Source organism: Martes martes, assembly GCF_963455335.1.
Source record: "Martes martes genome assembly, chromosome: 10".
In the NCBI taxonomy this organism is placed as follows: domain Eukaryota; kingdom Metazoa; phylum Chordata; class Mammalia; order Carnivora; family Mustelidae; genus Martes; species Martes martes.
Window position 1 is genome coordinate 91,587,906 of NC_137898.1, and position 21,645 is coordinate 91,609,550.

At 42.7% G+C, this 21,645-nt stretch overlaps 1 protein-coding gene across 1 annotated transcript in view; it reads left to right on the forward strand.

Annotated features, from left to right (window-relative positions):
- Positions 1 to 21,236, forward strand: part of PRDM10 (PR/SET domain 10) — a gene marked incomplete at its 5' end in the record, with an annotated part of 60,164 nt that extends 38,928 nt beyond the window's left edge. Inside the window, 9 exons of the mRNA XM_080816898.1 lie at positions 4,080 to 4,259; positions 4,933 to 5,043; positions 5,943 to 6,143; positions 6,884 to 7,027; positions 7,432 to 7,602; positions 8,816 to 8,956; positions 11,665 to 11,836; positions 15,730 to 15,833; positions 18,281 to 21,236. Coding sequence (XP_080673024.1) covers positions 4,080 to 4,259; positions 4,933 to 5,043; positions 5,943 to 6,143; positions 6,884 to 7,027; positions 7,432 to 7,602; positions 8,816 to 8,956; positions 11,665 to 11,836; positions 15,730 to 15,833; positions 18,281 to 18,481 — 1,425 coding nt within the window. The 3' untranslated portion in view covers positions 18,482 to 21,236. The remainder of the gene's footprint in view (positions 1 to 4,079; positions 4,260 to 4,932; positions 5,044 to 5,942; positions 6,144 to 6,883; positions 7,028 to 7,431; positions 7,603 to 8,815; positions 8,957 to 11,664; positions 11,837 to 15,729; positions 15,834 to 18,280) is intronic.
- Between the last annotated feature and the right edge of the window lie 409 nt (positions 21,237 to 21,645).

Here is a 21,645-nt window from a genome sequence, read left to right on the forward strand (position 1 = left end):
TCAGATGGCTCACATTGAATAGAGAAACACTGGTGAGTGTGATTGTAGATCATGCTGTCATAGAAACTGGAAAAGAATCAGGAATGGATGCAGAAGGGAAAAACTAATTTTACTTTTTATTTTTATTTTTTAAAGATTTTATTTATTTATTTGACAGAGATCACAAGTAGGCAGAGAGGCAGGCAGAGAGAGAAAGGGAAGCAGGCTCCCTGCCGAGCAGAGAGCCCGATGCGGGACTCGATCCCAGGACCCTGGGATCATGACCTGAGCCGAAGGCAGAGGCTTTAACCCACTGAGCCACCCACGTGCCCCGGGAAAAACTAATTTTAAAAAGATGCATTGTATAGAATTTAGAGATGATAAAGAGTTATAGGAAGTAATTTTCAAACTTCAACATCATATGTCGTGGAATATAATCCTGCTGGCATTCAGTATATGGTAGCACAGTTTGGGCCTTTGTGGAGAACTCTAACGTGAGCTCTAAATAGGCCTAGGTTCTTTTTCATTTCTTTTATTATTATTATTATTAGTTATTTATTTTTAAAAAAGATTTTATTTATTTATTTGACAGACAGAGATCACAAGTAGGCAGAGAGGCAGGCAGAGAGAGAGGGGGGCGGTGGAAACAGGCTCCCCACTGAGCAGAGAGCCTGATGCGGGGCTCGATCCCAGGACCCTGAGATCATGACCCGAGCCGAAGGCAGAGGCTTAACCTACTGAGTAACTGAGGTGCCCCTCTTTTTCGTTTTTTAATTAAAAAACACCACCAACAATCTATCTAAGAGGATCCCTGTCTTATGATGTTAACAGATTGTTCATCCATCCATCCTACCATTTGATATTTGATATTTTTTTGTTTTCTCTTTTGTGCCTGATCTCATTTTAGCACCAGGCATGTGAAACACCTTGCTCCTTTCACTTTCTCTTTCACTCTCACCCGATGTATTAGGATAGGGTTCAAACAGGAACGCAAACCCACTAGAGTTATGCAGCAAGGGAGTTTCTTACAGGAATAAGAACATCATAGAAGAAGATAGAGAAGCAAGGATCTGGCAGAAGTTGGAGGATTGGAGAGAAGTCACTAATGCACCCTTCTGCAGCCCTGGTCCGGGTGGACAACGGGCACTTCCCTGGGAATCTGGGGACCCAGGCACCTTCAGTGCGCTCATGAAAGAGAGCTGGTGCTGGCCACAGAGGAATCTTCCTACCTGTGGTAGTGGACATGGAGTTGCCCGAGGTGCCTGCTCTCAGCAGGAGAGCTGATGGCTCAGTAGGAGCCAGCGAGGGTGAGCAGAGCCATCCCGGCAATGCACCTCTGGCTCCTGGAGCATCCTGGCCACTGCTTCCTTCCCGTCTTCCAGTCTGGTGTGAGCCTGTCTCCTCGTGAAGACTGAGAACCATGCTAGGAAGGGGATCCGTGTCAATACAGTTAGTTCTCCTTAGCTGAGTTGACACAGTATAAAAGCACAACCTATCTACAATTCATTTTTCAGACTATAATGAGTTATTTTTCTAGAGAACAAATTGGATGTCCTGTGCCTTCAGAAAAACCCTTTAATTTTAATAGCCTCTTAGATAGATTTCAAAGTGCTTATCACTTAGAAGTCACCCCAAGGGGCACCTGGCTGTTTCAGTCAGTAGAGCATGCAACTCTTGCTCTCAGGTCACCCGACATTGGGCATAAAGGCTTACTTAAAAAAAAAAAAGCCACCACAAGATCTGGCTTCCATAATAGAATATATGGTGAGAGTTGTCAACTCACTGTGTTGTACACCTGAAACTGATATAATAGTGTGTGTCACCCAAACTCTAGTTAAAAACAGGACCTGCCTCCCAGTTACCTGTGCAGTTCTCCCTTCCCCTTTGTACTCCGCTCTGCTGAACTGTGGGGTTTACTGCAGTGTGGCATGTCGTCTGACTCTCCCGCGGGCTTTGCATCTGTTCTCCTTCTCAACCCACTGCTTGAAATACACTTTCAGACTCTCTCATCCTTCCACCTGGCTGATGTCACTTCATACAGAGGCATTTCTTTTTGCCCCCCTCCCCGGATTAAGTGCTTCTCCTATGTATTCCCATAGAACCCTTAACTTGTGAGCCTGTTGTAGCACTTCTACTGAATTGTAATTGTCCTACTACAAGCTCCAAAAGGTAGGACCTCTTGACTTTCAGGTGCTCTCACTTTAAAGAGGAAATCTGACAGGTGCATTGAAAATTGTTACTGCTTCTGGGGGAGCTGGCTGGCTCCGTCGGAAGGACACTCGACTCTTGATCTCAGGGTCATGAGCTTGAGACCCAGGTTGGGTGTAGAAATTACTTAAGTAAATAAAACTTCAAAAAAATTATTTCTGCTACTGTAATAGAGGAAAAAAAATGCCACGAGAAGGATTTGATCTGATTTGGGGTATAGGTGACACTTGAATTCCCTGAAGGATGGGGAAGAGGGAGCCTGCTAGAGAAAGGTATGGGAGGAGGACAGGGAGAGGGGTAAAGACTCTCCAGGGGCATTTTACAGCTGGGCTGAACTAAGGCCCAGGCAATGGGCATGGAGAAGAGGGCCCATATTCAAGACAAACGTCTGAGGGAGAATTGGTAGGACTTTGTGTCTGGATGCCAGGCTGATGGGTGGACAGAGAGAAATTGGGCTTTGCAGCTTGGGAGGCTAGATATTTGGGAACATTGCTGATCCAGCAGCAGGGTTTAGGCAGGAGGAGAGAGTGGGGCATAATGGATTGGTTTTAGGGCCGTTAGGATGGAAAATGCTGAGAAATGGCCTTCAGCGAATGTGTATGCGGAGCTGGGTGTAGTAGGAGGAGGAGGCTTTCAGGCTTATGTAATGATTCAGTTTCAGTAAGTGGGTCCTTTAAAGAGAATGGGTGGGGGGAAATTAGTGAATACCAATGCTGGGGAAAAAGTAGAAATGTAACAGAAGTCTGAGGTGTTGAGCTTTATCTAAAGACATTCAGAAATACTGTTATTTAGGACAGGGCTTGTAATCCAGACTTCACTGCAGAGTAGGAGACGATGAAATTCTCTGATGGGCTTCCCGGGAATGGGGTGGGTGGGGTGGGAGGAGAGAGTGGTCGTGTTCGATCCGTGGCAGCAGAAGAAGGAGGTAAGTGAGGGGGTCCTAGCGTTGAACTCTGAACTTCGAATGGTTCCCAATACTCGATGGGCACTCGAGAAATACTTGTTAGATGAACGTGCTGAAAAAAGGCAGTGGTTAAATAAAAGTCCTTATACCAAAATGTGGGGAGAGCTGTTCTGGTGGGAAGGCTCCGAATCTTTATCAGGCCTACAAGAGTTTAATCATGTCCAAGAGAAGAGAGAAATGCTGAAGAAGGGAGCTGGCATGTTTCTGAATTTTTTTTCCCTTGGGATAGGCTCTGCCTGATTTTCTCTCTATGCACTTGTATAAACATGTAGCACTAGATTAGGTTGTCAGACTAAGACCTGTGACCTAGACCATATGCTCCATCCCTGTGGGCAGTGTGATTATTTACATGAACTTCTAAATCCAGAAGATGAGAAATACTTAAATTTATGTGGGATTTGGAAGAGCATCATAATGTTTGTTAAAATGTGTGGGAACTGACTTTGTAAATACAGTATTACCTATCATTCATTATCAATTTATCTTGTAAATTTTTTTTTTAAAGATCTTATTTGATAGGGGGAACAGCAGGCAGAGGCAGAGGAAGAAGCAGGCTTCCCACTGAGCAGGGAGCCCGATGCGGAGCTGGATCCCAGGGCCTTGGGGTCGTGACCTGAGCCTAAGGCAGATGCTTAACGCCTCTGTCTTGTAATTCTTAATACCGAGTTTATTCCATTATCCTTTGATCTTCTCCATAATACACATAATTTCTCCCTTCCCAAAAGGCAAGGCTCAGTGGAGCACACTTATTTGCTAGCAGACAGAGTTTTGCCATGTCCTTGTCTGTTCCAGCACCCTAGCAACTCAGATGCCTCTTGGTAGGTTGTGCTTACTGGTAGCTTGTATTGCTTTCTTTAATCCCTTCAATTAAAAATTTTCTGCCCTCGCTGCCCCCTCCCCTGCCTTTTCAAACATTCTCTCTAACTAGCGGAAAGACAAGCTACGGGAACATATGCAGAGAATGCACAACCCTGAGAGGGAGGCCAAGAAGGCTGACCGCATCAGCCGCTCCAAGACGTTCAAGCCTCGCATCACGTCCACGGACTACGACAGCTTCACGTTCAAGTGCCGCCTGTGTATGATGGGCTTCCGGAGACGAGGCATGCTGGTCAGTGCCAAGCGGCTACCAGACCCACCCGCTTCTGTTTATGGTGATGGCTTCTGTGCACTATTCTGTGTGAAACTCTCAGTAGGTTTTGTCAGGGGCCAGGGGAAAAGCCAGGAGCACCTGACGCCCAATTTGGAGTTCTTCCCAGTCTCCCTTTGCCCTCCTGTGGCACAGCTCATTTCTCCTGACCTCTTGGGACGAGTCTTTCTCTGTCACTTCTTATTACGAGTTTTCTTTTGCTTTACCCTGCCCAGTCTCTGCCCTTCTGTTTCATTTCCTTCTCTCTTGGGTTCCTGAACATCCTTTCTGGTGGGGTTTGTTCTTCTCCCCAGTGGTTCCTTTAATGCCTCCCCTTTACTGCTGCAAAAGAGCAGAAGTAGGAAACTGCCCTTCAAAGCAGGGCGTGTGCACCGGGTTCGTGCTTTTCCCTTTCCCATCGTGGAATCCACAGTGACCCTTCAGTGATTTGCTGAATGACTGGTAGCTCCTGCTAACTGTGACTATTAAGGCTTCGTGTCACATTTGCCTGGAGATGCTGGATCTGGCCACGTGCCTTACTGTTTTGGGGCATGGCTTCAGAGGATTCCATCTTCTGGCAGTCAAGACCAGAGCGTTTGGTTCGCTTCTCTTTGTAGTGGGTTCTCTTTTTCTCATTTGCTTTTTTCCCCTTTAGGTAAATCACTTATCAAAGAGGCACCCAGACATGAAGATAGAGGAGGTGCCGGAGCTAACCCTCCCCATCATAAAGCCCAACCGCGACTACTTTTGTCAGTATTGTGATAAGGTAAAAGGAAACTATCCACGCTGGGATGTGTCTCTGGGAGCCCTTTGTCTGCATGTATAAATATACTGGGATCTTACAGTTACTCTTAACAGATGGTCCCCTGGCTCTCAGTAGTTTTCCATTCAGTCTCATTTTAAGCCAAAATTTTTTTCCTAAGCATTAGTTGACTTTGTGTTTAACGTTTTTCCTTCTCTCTGTGGTTTTGTTTTAAAAGTAGAGGCTTACCAAGGGCTTAGTATATAAATTCATTTTAAATTCCTAGGCTCTAAAGCGAAATTGTTTATCATCCTACTTGTAAAATATATACAGTGGGTTTGGGATTTCTAGAAGATTGAGTAGGATGTGGACAAGTTTTGCGGTGGAAGACTGTACTATTTCATCCTTACTTTTGTGCAGTTACAAAAAACCCAAATATACACCTATTGTTTCATTGTAATATTGTTTCCTTACACGATGTAGTTGTGTTAGCTTAAAACTGGGAAACTTTTTAAAGCATAGATTTACCATTGGAGGTACTAGTCACTTATAGATTTGCCATTTTGGAAGATTCTTTGGCATCTAGTAAACATATGAGAGCTTTTGTAGAAAGGCTAAGTGGGATCTGGGCTTTGAAACAATTCTTTTTCTGTGACTGTGTATCTACCTCTTAAACTAAAGGGTAAGGGGTATTTTTATTATTACTATCTTACACGTATAAATTCTAGAGAGATGCCTAGTCTATCTACATTATGTTCTTATTTTATATATCCTTCAGTATAGCTGTTCATATATTTTATTTTGGGCTACCTGAATACCTTTCCTCATTTCTCCTATCTAACAACAGAATTGTTAGAGAGTGTGCTTTAAAGTAAGAAGGTGGAACCATATGCTGCTTTCGTGACAAAGCTTTTGAATTGCAGGTTTACAAAAGTGCCAGCAAGCGAAAAGCCCATATTCTGAAGAACCATCCAGGGGCTGAGCTCCCACCAAGCATTCGCAAACTCCGTCCAGCTGGCCCGGGAGAGCCAGACCCCATGCTGAGCACCCACACCCAGCTCACGGGCACGATAGCCACCCCTCCTGTCTGCTGCCCTCACTGCTCCAAACAGTACAGCAGCAAGGTATGGGAAGGGCTTTGAAGGCATCTGAATCAAGGTCATTACTGAAGGAATCTCCTAAGAGAAGGTGGCAGTTGGCTTCTTCTGGATTGATGGGGCTGTCAGAGGTGTTTTCCTAGTTCAGATGGCAAAGGAGCTACTTCCTGAGAATAGGAACTGTAAATCCAGAATGGGAAGAGGGTATGTGGAATTTCCCCAGAGTTAGTGTATCTCATACATAATCTGAGCATTCTGTTGGTTTCCTTTTCCCTTGGTCTGCTGAAGGTTTTGTGTTAGAATAGTTTATGCTCCTGCCTTATGAGCTCAGGTTTACTTCCTTAGGAACTTCTGCAGGTTTGCTTCTTCTATAGGTTTACTTCTATAGGTTGACTTCTAGGAACTTCCTACTTCTGTAGGAAGTATGTAGGAACTTACATGATAGATCTTGAAAAGGGGGTCATTCTTGGTTGTGGGGGGCGGGAAGCTTGTGATTGGTTGCTGCAGGTACTGGGGGGATGAGGGGTTACCATGAGTGAGGTGTGCTGCCCTTGCCTGATGGTGTGGGATCCCATGGGTGTTCAGTTTCTTCTCCGCCTCTTCTTTTTCTATTGCAAACCCTGTGCTGCTTTGGGAGGAGCACCATACCTTCTTTCTTTGAAGGCAAATCCGGAAAGACTTTAGGACTCTTGGCAGGGTTTGGGTTTGAGAAAAATGGCAAATAACTAACTCTAGTAATGATTCTTGGTTTTGCCATACTCTTCCAGACCAAGATGGTACAGCACATTCGAAAGAAGCATCCAGAGTATGCCCAGCTCCCTAACACCTTACATCCACCACTGACAACAGCTGTGATCAGTGCTACCCCAGCTGTGTTAACCACAGACAGTGCTACCGGGGAGACCGTTGTGGTAAGTGTGTGGCTGGTAAGGGCACCTCATCCCCTTTGGTGCCCATCACGGCTTCCGATGCCAAAGCCATGTCTAACTTGCTCTATAATTGGCTACAAAGGTAGCCCATTATCCTTCAGTTTTCTACCCAGGGCATTACGCTTATATAAGGTTGGTCTCCTGGTTGATACTTTCCAAAGCTCCCCGTAGAAGGGGCAGCAAGAAATGTTCAGTGCTGCTTCTGTGCTGGGAGACTGTCAGAACCTCTCTGGTAGCTCCACTGGGGCTGACACAGACAGGCAGATGCAGACACATGGGTAATCTTCCAGTATCTTCTCACCTTCGGATTTCTCCTGCCTGAGCTCAGGGCTAATTTGTACAAGCAGTAGTGTCACCAGCTAATGTGGTTTTTGTGACTTTTCTAGACAACAGACCTCCTAACCCAAGCCATGACAGAACTGTCCCAGACCTTAACCACAGATTACCGAACATCACAGGGGGACTACCAGAGAATTCAGTACATTCCCGTGTCTCAGTCGACATCCGGTCTTCAGCAGCCTCAGCACATACAGCTTCAAGTGGTTCAAGTGGCTCCGGTATACATGTTTCTCTTCACCTTCACCAGTGTCATATGGCCACTAGCCAATATGGCGGGGCTGGGGTGGGGGGCGGTGGTCAACAAAAGCACCCAGTTCTCAGACCTAGAGTTGGATTCCACGTCACGTGCTTTGCGTGTAAGGTCTGAGTCTAAGGCTTTTGTTGTAAAACTCTCGCTGTATAGGGCTGTGGAATTAGCGGTGTAAGAGATTTCTCTCAAGAGCAGTCTAGCCGTTTCGGGCTGCCATGTATACTGTCCTCCTGTGCTACCCGGGACAGTCCCCCGTGATCTTTCAGAGCCTCTTCTGAGTCCTTGAGCTCCGAAGTTGACTACTTGGTGGGGAATTAGTTTGGTACGTGCTGACTTGGGTATCGAAAAGGAGGTTGTAAAGAACGATCTTGAGTTTTGAGTATCAGCATATTATTAGTACAGAGGTGTAATTCTGTTCCTTCTACCAGATAATTGGTAGCTCATTCTCACTGATGAGGGAGCTAAAAGAAGAAATCCTCCCAGAACTATTGTTTCATTTAATTATGCTGAGGAAGTGTATTCAAGGCACAAATGATCAAACCTGTTGCTTTGAACTAATTTGGTCTGAAAATTCTGGATGAATACCAGAGCAGGAAAGGAGGAGTTGCTACTGTCATAGACTGTTCTTTCTCTTGTTTTTCTTATGGGGTATTTCTTAACTTCAGGCTTTGGAGGAACCTATGAATCCCTGGGATTGCCTGTGAAGTGTGATGTATATGTACATTATTCTGGAAAAAGGGACTATACTTTAGCCAGATTTTCAGAGATGTCTGGGGTACCTAAAAAGGGTTGGGGACCACTCTTGTAGTGGGTCAGTAGCTGAAAGCAAATTCTCTTGTCAAGGGTAAGGCATTAAATTAAATGAAACTTAAGGGAAAAGGACTTTTGATTCCTGAGAGCTTCTCATTCATCTTATGATGAGGAGCTGTATTTCCCTTTCTGCCCTTCTCTTTCAGAATTAAATAGCATTAGCGGCTTATGTTTTTTAAGTGTAACTTTTAAGAACAATCGTCTTTGCTAACGCTTACCAGCGTGGCTGAGGTGTGAGCTCTCTGGGAGCGAAGCCCCGGATGTGAAGTTCCATCTGCTCTCCTGCTGGGGTATTGGTGCAGCTGAAGGTTTTCTCCGGAAGGATTTCCCTTCCCCTTAATTAGTGTGCGTTTCGTCTTCCCATCCCCCAGGCCACTTCCCCACACCAGTCTCAGCAGTCCACTGTGGACGTTGGCCAGCTCCACGACCCTCAGACCTACACCCAGCATGCCATCCAGGTGCAACACATCCAAGTCACAGAGCCCACTTCCTCTACCCCCTCGTCATCCCAGGTACGTCCTCCGACAGTTCGCCGAGGGCAGTGTGGTCTTGGGGACCCGGGAACGTTCATACGAGTGAAGAGACATCATCTTCAGACCTAGGTACCTTGGCTATTGAAATGATTTTGAGGCCTTCATGAAAGGTCCTGCCTTTGCCTCTGGGTTTTATATTGGCATTATGGGCACACTTGCATTAAGTGATGAGCTTCCCCTGAGCAGAAGGAGCCCTGTGATCTCACATTCTAGGGACGGCCTTGGCCTTTGCTTCCTGTTCTGAATGGCTCTCTGATAGCATGCAGTTGCTAAGTTGTTCCTTGAATTTTGGAACCGTGACTTTGTGGCGTATTATTGTGTTTGTATGATAGAGACAGCATAGCTACATCCATTCAAATAATATTTCTTACAATCTTACCCTTTGCATGAAACGTTTCTAGGTCTTGCCCTCCAAGCTTGGAGTCTAGTAGGGTTATGACATATATACAGAAGCAAACAGGATATGAAGCGAAGGTATTTGAACCAGAAAGGACACATGTAGGCCCACTTCTGATATTGACAGGTTCCAGAACAAGAGTACAAACGAAAGCCTGCGTGCCGTGTGTCGAGGCAGTTTAAAGTTTCAAATCAAGCTAACAAACTGTTAAATAAAATATGTTCTTTGCAACTACATGGATGGAGCTAGAGACTATTATGCTAAGTGAAATAAGTCTGTCAGAGAAAGACAGATACCATATGATTTCACTCATATGTGTAATTTAAGAATCAAAACACATGAGCAAAGGGAAGAAAAAGAGAGAGGGGGCAAACCAAGAAACAGACTCTCTCTTTTAAAGATTTTATTTATTTATTTGAGAGAGAGAGAGGGCAAGCATGAGCAGGGTAAGGGGCAGAAGGAGAGGGAGAAGCAGACTCCCCACTGAGGAGGGAGCCCAACAGGGGGCTCGATCTCACCACCCTGAGATCACAACCTGAACCGAAATCAAGAGTCAGACACTTAACTGACTGAGCCACCCAGGCGCCCCAACTAATTAGAATTTAAATAAAGACTTTAAAAAAATGTATGTTCTGCCTTCCTACTTGACACATATTTTCATAATAACAAAATTGAAAAATATATGCTAAGTAACAATTGATACTAAGTAACATGGTTAGTGCTGATTGGAAATTACTTGCCTTCCTGCCAAACGTATGGGCGGTGCTGGCAGCTGCCAGGCTGGGGCGGGAAGAAGAGAGAGAAGGATTTCTCCCTCCCTTGCTGGCTCTGTGCCCTTCAAGCTGCTGTGGAAATCCACAGGATAAACATACACTTTCTCTGCCTTCCTGTTTACTGGGGGACATTGGGGATGGGAGGCTCTGCTGCTTGCCATCTGATGGCCGCTCTCTTCCTTCTAGTGTGAGGTTCAGCGGCTGTGAGGTTTCTGTCACTTTTTCTCGTCCCAGACAGTCACCTCTGTCAACAAGGGGCCCGTCTTTCCCACCACCACAGGTATCACACTTACAAGTTTCTCAAAGGAACCCTAGGCTGGAGGGACTCCTTCTCAGAAGGTGGTGGCTCAGGGACAACCTTCCCCAAGACTGTTCTCCATTTCTTCTCACTCAGCCTCCATCCTGCACCTCACAGAGCCTTCTGTGTACCCGTGTGGACACCCCAACCCACGTGTCCCAGCTACTTCCACATCCCTGCAAAGGTGATCCCACAGCTACCCCCTTGGTCCCCTGTGGCCAGATATCCTTAGAGGAGCCCACATCCAAGAGGTAGGACCCCTGCAAGATGACAGGCCCAGGCAAGAGACTTGTGCAGGCCCTGGAAGTGGGTGCAGGGCCATTTCCACAGGGAATGGGGGACTCTGGTTCCCAAGTGTCACCTAGAAGGGGACACATATTCCAGGGCCATGGTCTAAGGATGGGTCTTGTCTGGGTCTGAGGTTGATGTGGCTATATAGATAAGTTCTGGGCTTTCAGAAGAGGGAAAGATTACGTTTAGCAGGGAATCAAGGAGATTTCTGTGGAAGTGGTATCTGAGTTAGGTCTTGAAGGAGGGGTATGATTTTGACATGGTAGTTGGGCAAGACATTAGGATCCAAATACTCTCTCATTGTGAGTAAAGGCTCAGAGGTGGGAAACTGGTACATTTATGGGAAACTGTTTAGTTTACTAACAGGAAATGATGTTTGGGAGAGAATTTGGGAAGGTAGTTTGGAGCTGGAATCTGGAGGGCTTGCAGGGCAAACTGTGGAGCTTGGGCTCTATCCTGTGGACAGAAATAAGCCTCTCTCTGGATGTCTGCCTCCACACCTGTGTTTATCTCCACTAAATGGGTGGGATTTCCCAGTGTACTCAGTGGAAATGATGATTTCTGGGTTCTGCTTCAGTTTGTGTTATAGATTTGCTCTGTGACATAGGCAAGCTCTTTAGCTCCTCAATTTTTAAAAATCTTAATGTAATTAAGATAATTAGACTTTCATTCATTTATCTTTCTAATGAGCTTAGTGAAATTAATTTTTTGGATATTCTTATAGATAATCCTTAGAAAATGAATTGGGTTTTGATAGTTATGATTCCTTTTCATTAATCCTCTTCTTATTTAAAATATTATTATTTTAGCAACCACACTTTCAGTGTTATCATTCATGCTAGCCAGATTTACTTCCTTCAGTTATTTGTGAGTCTTAACTATATTGGAAGTGATTAGTTTTCTACTTGTGCCTTGTCTTTCTCTCTAGGTAGCTGGGCAGCCCTTGAGCCCTGCCTCCCAGCAGTCCCAGCAAGGGCTTAGCCCCTCCCATATCCAAGGTGGTGCCTCCACGCCAGGCCAGGCTCTCCAGCAGCAGCAGCAGGGTTCCTCTGTACAACACACCTACCTGCCCAACACTTGGAATTCCTTCCGTGGCTACTGTAAGTCAGAACCAGAGATGGGGGTCTAGCTCATGGGTGGGAAATCTACAGTCAAGGGTCATAATTTTATCAGCTTTAGAATAAATTTTCTGGGTTAAAGTATCATTGGCCATTTTCTACATTCTGTGGTGCGTATCCTTGAACGAGTTTCATGACCAAATTCAAGGCGGTGTTCTGATCTCAGAGAGTGACCCATTTCAGAGCCATCAGGAGTACTGCCGGAGAAAGTGTAGGCGGAGGGACTTGATAGCAGAATAGATGAATCTAGGGTATATTGATGGTGGTGAGTCATCTCTTCCATCAACATTTGTTGAATAGAATCTTTGTATAAGCGGATGTGCTAGACCCTGGCTATACAAAAAATTAATATTGACATTCCCATCAGTAACACCACACAGTAGTAATGTTAGCCAGCTTTCATTAAGCTCTCACTAGGTGCCAGGAATGGTTCTAAGCCACATACATATGACATTCAGTATTCACAACAACCTGTAAATACAGTTGTTATTTGCACTTTATAGATAGGGAAACTCAGACACAGAGTAACTTGGCCAAGGAACCCAGCTGGTAACTAGAGGCTTGGAACTCCAAACCACCACACAGTGTGGCCTCTCCTTATAAGATAGTCTTTGACTTTGACTCAGAGATCATTATCCAGTAGAGATAGAGAGATGAGTGGATGGCTTTCAAAACCCTGAGATTAGTGCTACAGAAGCAGCAAAAGGATGGCGGCTGAAGATCCTAGTAGTTAACAGTTTTGGTGGGAATGGCAGCCTTGGATATGAGCTGGAAGGCTTGAGATCTTTATGGTGAAGATCTAAAACAGAGGAATAGCTAGATGTCGATAGTAGCAACTAGGAGCAGTAGGGGCTGAGAAGTTGGGAAGGCCAGTGCTGGCCGTCCTCCTACTATTGATTTCTTTCTCTGAGTCTGTCTCCATTGTCCTTGATCTTTGGCTGTGTTATGTGGGTTTGGTATGGAATTAGGCTCAAACTCTATGTTCTTGTTATTTTTACAATCTGTTCTCTTAAATTTTGGTCGTCACAATGAGGGCTGAGTCTTGTTTCTAGTTGGGGAAAGACTCCTACTCATGGTAACTACCAGGAGAACCCTGTTAAGTAGACATTTATACTAAGTTTAATTCCTGTGAAAGAAAGGTGAAATGACTGCCATGGGAATAATAGAAAACCTGGAGAAAAGATTCTGGAATTGAAGTTGTTTATTAGGGGAAACATTAAAAATACACAAAAATAGAATAGTATAATGAATGCCTTTGTGCCCATTATCCAACTTTAGTTACCAACTCAGGTTGTCTCATCTGTACTCCCATCATTCTCTTCTAATCCCCCAACTGTATAATAATCTGTATTATTTCATCCATAAATATTTTAAAAAAGTTTTATTTATTTATTTATTTATTTATTTATTTATTTATTTATTTATGTAGAGTACTCTTGGGAGTGTTTGGGGGAGAGGGAGAGAGAGACTCCAAACCAGATTCCTTACTGAGCATGGAGCCTGATGCAGGGCTTGGTCTGACAACCCTGAGATCATGACTGGAACCAAAACCAAGAGTCTCATGTTCAACTGACTGAGCCACCTAGGTGCCCACATAAATATTTTTTAAGGTGCAACTCCAGTGCAGTTATCAAACCTAAAAATACATGACAGTAATTCTTTAATAACCATCAAATATCCACTGTTTGTATTTCTGTGATTGTCTCATAAATTTTTTTTAAAGATTTTATTTATTTATTTGACAGAGACAGAGAGAGAGCACAAGCAGTGGAGGGGTAGAGGAAGAGGGAAAAGCAGGATCCCTGCTGAGCAGTGAGCCCTATGCAGGGCTCAATCCCAGGACCTGGGATCATGACCTGAGCCAAAGGTAGTCACTTAAATGACTGATCCACCCAGGCTCCCCTCTTAAATTTTTATTTAATGGTTGGTTTTTTCAAATTGAGTTCTAAATAAGGCTCGTGCATTGCAATTGGTTATGTCTTTTGAGGGATTTTTTAAAAAGATTTTATTATTTTAAGTAATCTTTACACCCAATATGGGGCTCAAACCCATGACACTGAGATTAAGAGTCACGTGCTCCACTGACCAAACAGCCCTTGAGGGTTTGTTTTTGTTTTTGTTTTTGTTTTTGTATGTATTCATTCTCTTTTGTTTTTTTTTTCTTTTAGGAATGTAGTGATATTTATTAGTGATTAATGAAAATTAATTAGATCCTATTGACACATTCATTTATTTATTTATTTATTGTATACTCTCTCTTTTAAATTGCAGTTTATGTGTTGAAGAAACTGGGTCATTTGTTCTGTAGAATTTCTCATGTTTTGGTTTTTGCTGTTGTCATCCCTATATTATCATTTAAGATGCTTTCTTCTGTTCCTTTTCTTTCCCGTAGACTGGAGACTTGACCAAATTTAGGTTCTTTTTTTTTTTTTTTTCCTCCAAGACAGTTCTGGCTGGTGGTGTGGACTTCTGCAGGAGGCACATGATGTTTGGTGGCTGCCTTCTCCCTCTGCTCCTCTGCTTCGTTATGGATTGCAGAGCTGTCGTAGTCTGATTCTATCATTCTTTACTTATCATTTAGAAAACTTCTTCTTCTTTTTTTCTTTTTTTTAAGATTTTATTTTTAAGTGATCTCTACACCCAACATAGGGCTCAAAACTCACAACCCCAAGATCAAGAGTCGCGCACTCCACCAACTGGGCCAGCCAGGTACCCCCAGAAAACTCCTATAAAGAAAAAATCTTGGGGCGCCTGGGTGGCTCAGTGGGTTAAAGCCTCTGCCTTCAGCTTGGGTCATGATCCCAGGGTCCTTGGATTGAGCCCCGAGTCGGGCTCTCCGCTCGGCAGGGAGCCTGCTTCCTCCTCTCTCTCTGCCTGCTTGTGATCTCTGTCTGTCAAATAAATTAAAAAAAAAAAAGAAAAAATCTTTACCTTGACTAATAGGTTACTCTGAGGTACATTTTGCACAGAAGGGCAGGATAAATGCTTTAAATATCCAGTTCATCTCTTTTCTTTCCCAGTTTTCAAAATAATGAGTTCTTTCCTAGTATTATCCAAGGTGACCAATGAGGGGTATGTGTGTGTGTCTTACTATCATTGTAGTCTCATGAATGTCATCATAGTAAATATATTTCAGGCTGTTGCAGTCATTACCCTTACTGATGCTCAGATTATAATGTCGTTGGCCAACGGGAGCATCTTCACATTGGCCCCTGTGTCTCTTCTATGTGACCCCTTGTCTCTTACAGCAGCTTGCATGCTGGTATGATCCCAGCTCATCTTATGACGTAGGCTTATCCTGTAATGTTTCCTACACCAGCTTTGGAATCAGACAGAAGCCAGAAGCTCTGGTTCCTTTTAGAAGGAAATATTATATAAAGACCATGTATATTATATATATAAAATATTATGTAAAGACCAGCTGGATGGTAGGGTGAGCTTTGTTTTTAATTTGCTTTAATAACACTGGTGGTGAAATAAAAATTCAAGTTAGATTACATTGTGATTAGTAGGCAATAGTGGGTACACTGTCAGTGATTCAAATCCCAAATTAAAGGATAAAAATATTGAGCTAACAGGTAAACCTTTGTAACTTATTCCGAGGTTTTAAAAAAATTATTAAATATTTGTCTTATGGATATTCCGAAGTCATGTTCAGGGCAGATGCATTGATTGTTTCTGATATTTGCTAACTCTGGGTTAACTTTCTATGATCATCCTTATCAGAGTATGGGGAAGTCATATCATAAGACTAACGGCAAGCAAATCTATGGAAAATGTCTCAAAGAGGGATGTGGTCCCTTGCTAGGTATTTGTTTCTACAACTTGTATTAAAATCTGAAACCACTGAAGTATGGATATTTCCTGTTTTTCAGCATCGGAGATTCAAATGATGACACTTCCCCCAGGTCAGTTCGTGATTACAGACAGTGGTGTGGCCACTCCCGTCACCACTGGCCAAGTAAAGGCGGTTACGCCGGTAAGTGACCTCCGGAGGACTTTCCTGTCCGTTATACTACACCAGTCTCCACGAACCCCCATTTCCTACTCCTCAGCTCTCCTTACCTGAGTTAGAAGTACCTCCTCTGTACTCCTCTAACTCCTTGTGGAGCTATGTTATAACCCTTATTATAGTGTATATTAATCACTGGTTTCCAGTCTGTCTTTTCCCAGCAGACAGTGAATTCCTTGAAAGCCGGGTCTTGGTCTTTACCTCTTTATTCTCAGTGCCTTGCCCAGGAGGCTGGCGTATAGCAAATGGTCAATAAATACCCACGCAATTAATGACTGTAAAGAATCTCCTAGATCCATACGTGTAAAGAATCGTAGTTGATCACCTTTTTTACGTGCTTTCTGGGAAGTATTCATGACTATTGGTCCTCAGCTGGGTTGGGAGAGAATAGTAGAATGAATCTGTTATGGAGCTCTTTTAAGCTATTTTAAATAGTCAGCATAGTCCCCCCGCCTCCCCTTGGGAGAAAAACATTGGCATGAATTATCTTGTTCTATTTAGATTAGGCAGGTCAGTGTTGATTTTATCTGCTACCTGTGTTTTTATCTTCACTGGTTTGTGCTGGCCTGTCTATAAGTAATTAGAAAACAGTATGTAAATTTAAATTAAGAAACATACTCATAAGTGGCTAGGGATATTGGGATGTTCCCAGGGGAAGACTCTTTCCCAAGATGTCTCAAAGAGCAGCAGAGTAGTCTGGTGGCCCCAAAACCTGATTTTTTGCGTCACCTGGGTGGCTTTGCCTCCGGTCATGATCCCATGGTCCTGGGATCAAGTCCCGCATTGGGCTCCTTGCTCAGCAGGGAGCCTGATTCTCCCTCTGCCTACTGCTTCCCCTGTTGTGCTCGCACTCTCTCTTTCTGACAAATAAATAAAAAAAAATTTAAAAAAAAACAAAAAAACCTGATATTTTCCCCCAAAACATACTGAGAGCTTACCCATTTCTTAGCACACAAACTCACATTAACTAGACTTAGGAGAGATGTGTAAATCCAGAGTAACACTATTGTCCGTGAAAACAATGACTAATATGAAATGGAAGAGTCTCATAGGCATAATCAGTGAAATTTTTACTCCCTGTGGGACCCATTGACTCTTTACCTTTTTTGGGCCAGGAACTCATTTGAAAATCTGATTATAGCCAAGGATGTTCCCCTCCTCCTGCCATAATACACACACATGCACACACACACACATTTAATGTACATTTTCCAGGGTTCATAGAATCGCTCAAGCCTACCTGTGGACCACCTAGTAGTCCACGGACCCCAGGCTGAGAACTTGGCCTCCTCCTGCTTGAGAAAGACCCACATGGGAAACTAAATCATAATCAGAGATTGGTGAGTGTGAACTCTGAGCACGTGGCCCTAGGTAAATCAAATGGGTATTTGTCTCTGACTTTTTTTTTCTAGACAGTGCTTGAAAAGGCCACTGCCTGGGTTTTCCTCCGTGACTTCTTTTTTCTTAGCCTAAATAGCAGACCGATCACCCTGCCAAGGGACACATTCGTGCTTTAAAAACGTTAACTTAAGGAAATAGTTAGCTCCACGTCTGTGAAGTTTTCATGATCAGAGGAAAAATAATGACAATGCATGTTTTCATAAAGCTAAATTGATTCAGGGTAAGGGACTTTGTTCTAAGATCGTGTTCTTCTTATACTTTTGAGTGTTAAAATTTCTCTGATTTGATAGTAGCATCTTAAAAATGACTTTTCTTGGCAAAATAAAATTTTGGAATACTTACTATTACTTTTAATTTGCTGGTCTGTGAAATTCTGACGTCTAGGAACCACTGATCTTGACTCCCTGTCTTGGGAGCCATTCTGCCTCTTTTTTTTTTTTAAGATTTTATTTATTTATTTGAGTGAGAGAGAGCATAAGAGAGGAGAGGGTCAGAGGGAGAGGCAGTCTCCCTGCTGAGCAGGGAGCCCAATGGGGGACTTGATCCCGGGGTTCCAGGATCAGGACTCGAGCTAAAGGCAATTGGTTAACCAACTGAGCCATGCAGGTGCCCCGCCATTCTGCCACTTTAAGGAAACTTTAAATATCTCTTCTGTGATCTCTTTTGTATTACTCTTAAATTGTAATAGACAGCAATCTTACTTTATGAATATCTAAATTCTTAAGAGCGGTACAGTAGCCCATGTTTCCTTTGCCACATTGGTCATGATTGTGATGCAAATTTCTGTACCTGGAGCTCTTCACTGTATCATTTGGTAGAACACCTAAGGCGGTCCCTTAAAATACCTTCGCAGTCTATTAACTCTGATTCATCCCCTCCAAAGTACTCACATAGGGGCCTATTTTGGTGTTACCTTGTAACATTTCCTTTCATATTCCTTCTTTTTCTCTCCACCCAGAACCTCCCCCACTCCTTCAAGACTTCAGATTTCTAAAGATCTTTTTTTATTCTAGGGTCATTATGTGTTATCAGAAAGTCAACCAGAATTGGAGGAAAAGCAAGCTTCTGCTCTCTCCGCGGGAGTCCAGGTTCAGCCAGCTACACACAGTGACTTGGACCCCCAGACCACCAGCCAGCAGCAGTCCACACAGTATATCATTACAACCACCACCAACGGGAATGGGAGCAGTGAAGTGCATATCACTAAACCTTAACGTCTACCCTTGAGCTTGAATCCAGCAGTCACATCATGTCTTTTCTCATCCATAAGTCTGAAAACTTCTGACACTTGGAACTCTTTTTTTAAGATTTATCATTCGCTCAAGAATTTGGAAACCACAGTTTTGACACTCTACACACACCGGGGCTCCTTTTATCAAGGTCATCTTTACCAAATTGACTCTTCAAACCCTAAGAGCTTCTGCCATGGAATGGAGATCTTTCAGGGGAAAGTGGATTTCAAGGTGGAGAAACTTCGCCTTACTCTCGAGTTGGTTTTTTAACACATTGATAGGCCTTACTTTTCCTTTGCGGAAACATTAAGTGGTATATCACGTTTGTACCAAAGGTGGAGAAAGGATGTGCCAAGTCCATGGCCACTGGACTTCTTCATTCCAAGCCATGGCGCTGAAGGAGAGGGGCATTTTATTCGGTCAGAACTGCTTCATCTTCTGAGTTTGCATTTTCAGTAATTTAACAAGGGAAGCCTATTGAATATGAAAATAAAGATGATGAAACAGAGGTTTGACAGTGATGTTCTGAAGGAAAAACCGTCATCTAGATTTTTCTTATTGCTGATTTAAAACAACCACGACAATAACTTGCCTCTTTGGGCTACTATTGGTAGTGCTTTGCACAGGCGCTGGCCTTCAGCCGCTGAGGCAAGAACCTCCTGTTCTGGTAGGTCTTACCTCGTTACTCCACCACGGTAGACTCTCTGTAGGAGAAAAGGTTTGTTTGATGTCAGCGGAATTTAAACTCCCACATTAAAGCTTTGCCTCCCATTCTCTGGTTGTGGTGTATTAAGAAGGAGGTGTTTGAGATCTCGGTACCAGGAAAAATTACTAAGATAATTACATATCGTTAAAGTGAAAAGCACTGAAACCTTGTCCTGCCTTGCAGGATCCATTTACCATTCATTGGTACAGGATTAATTCCTTGTTATTAGCAGGTGTACATCCGACTCTCACATCATTCAGTGTATTTTAGTACTTCTCATGCTGTCTTAAAATGAACATTCTTTAAGTTTGGTTGGAAAGGTGGCCCTCCTTATTTTTTTTTTTTTTAACACTTTTAACTTAGACATATTGTAACTCACCTGGACCTTTTGGAAAGATGACCAACTTCACACTTAGGGGAAAAATAAGAACGTGGGGACCATTTATATGTCAAGGTAATTATAAGGGATATGAAAGAAATCCAATCTTTATGCTTTTTATACTGTCACTTGGGAGGAAAAAAATCTGCCTCAGCAATAGCTTTTCTTATATGTGTTCCTGTTTGCTGTCTTGTTGGCTATGAATTCAATGGGGAAAATACTTCCCTCCTTTTTACTGTGCATTCCAATTGTACACATAAAACATTGCAGAAATCGGTATGTATTTTAACAATTTTTTGTGACATACTAACACATTTTTAGAGTAATTATCCTGTGATGGAACTTATCACTCCTGAACAGAAAGATCTAATTTCAATTTCAAATGAAGTTAGCTAATCTGTTTTATTTACATTTCTGGGTAAAAACTGGTTCTATAAACTAAGAAAGTATAGTAGCTTCTTTATGGTAAAGACACCTTTTGGAAAAAGAAACGATTCTGTTGAAATAACTTTACTAATATGTAGATTTTGCACTTTATTTTTGAGACCTCATTTATTTAGTTATCCCTGAAAACCTGGGGACTAAGGGAGCTTGAGAAAGTCACTTGGTAAATGTGTAGAAACTAAGGATGGACTCTATCTTTGGTAACAAAGATGTAATGTTGATGTTTTCCATAGAAAATATTGATCCTGAGTCACAAAACAGAGACTCTGGGTTCCAGAGTCCTGCAGTATAATAACTGTAAATATCCCAGTGTCCAGTCTAGAAAGACTTGCTAGGCGAAGAGTATTAGACTTTGCTAAAGGTCCAGTTTAATTTTTATACCTTAAGTCTGGCCCTATTGGGTCCTTTTTAATTTGAATGAGCAAGGTACTTCCCCTTCCCTCAGGAATAACTTATTGATTACAAGAGAAAACTATCACTGAACGGAATGTTCATTTTATGCCAGTTATTTCAAGTTGTAAAATACACAGAAGAAAGTAGTTTGGAAGGACTCTGTTTCTTTCTCATCTAAGTTTTTTCTTTTTCTCTTTTTGTACTTATGTGGAATAAACAAAGGATCTAAAACCAATTTGTATATTATCAACCAGAGATGCAGGTGGCCGTCAAGCCAAACAACACTTCTCTAAGATCAGGTATTCTGCACGTCCATTCCAAGTTAACAGATTTTTCAAAAGGACTTGGATTTGAAGAGGTGGTGGATTATAAGCCATCTGAAGACCAAAACGGAAAAAAAAATATGTAGCCAATGTTTATATTGTGGCCTCTCTTAGGACATATTGGCACTCTAAACTTCAATCAGTGCAGTGTGAAAATTTTGGAGTAGGTTCCATACAGATTTTACATTTTTATTGTTTGATTTGTGCTCACATAAATAGACATTTCATCATGTAAAATTCCTATTATTCTGGAAAAACCTATTGCTTTGATCTTCTTGAATTGTTTTCTGATTTGGAATTATCCTTTCAAAAAACTCTCAAGATATCTAGGGCTAAAAAGCACTTCATGAGATGCTGAAGTTGACCCACAGGTTGAAAATATTGACCCTGTCCTGTTATTTAAATGTGAACATTTAATGTACATTCAGTGAGTTATAGTGTTAATAGTCTTGTGCTACTCAGCAGGTGTAAAAATTAATAAATATTTTTTTTAATAAACATCTTCCTTGTTTGTATGTGTGAAGCTACAAGAACTACTGGGATTGTTAATTTAAAAAAATATTTTTATTTATTTTAGAGAGATAGAGAACGTGCCTGAGTGAGCTGGGAGGGGGAAGGGGCAGTTGGCTCGGGTCTGAGCCAAGAGGCGTAGTGCAGCTCTATCTCAGAGCCCTGAGATCTGACCTGACCCGAAATCGAGAGTTATCTCTTAACTAATTTTGTTCGTTACAATTTATAATGTTTTGACTCTTCGGTTGACGCTGGTCTGGTCAGAGACACAATGTAAGGGAACTCAGGGATGACAACTATGGAATGGTGTTCCCCTGTCCTTCTACTTCGTGTTTTCTAATTGAAGAACCTCCCAATGGTCTAATAGGCAGGAACTAAGGGCTGGTGGGCA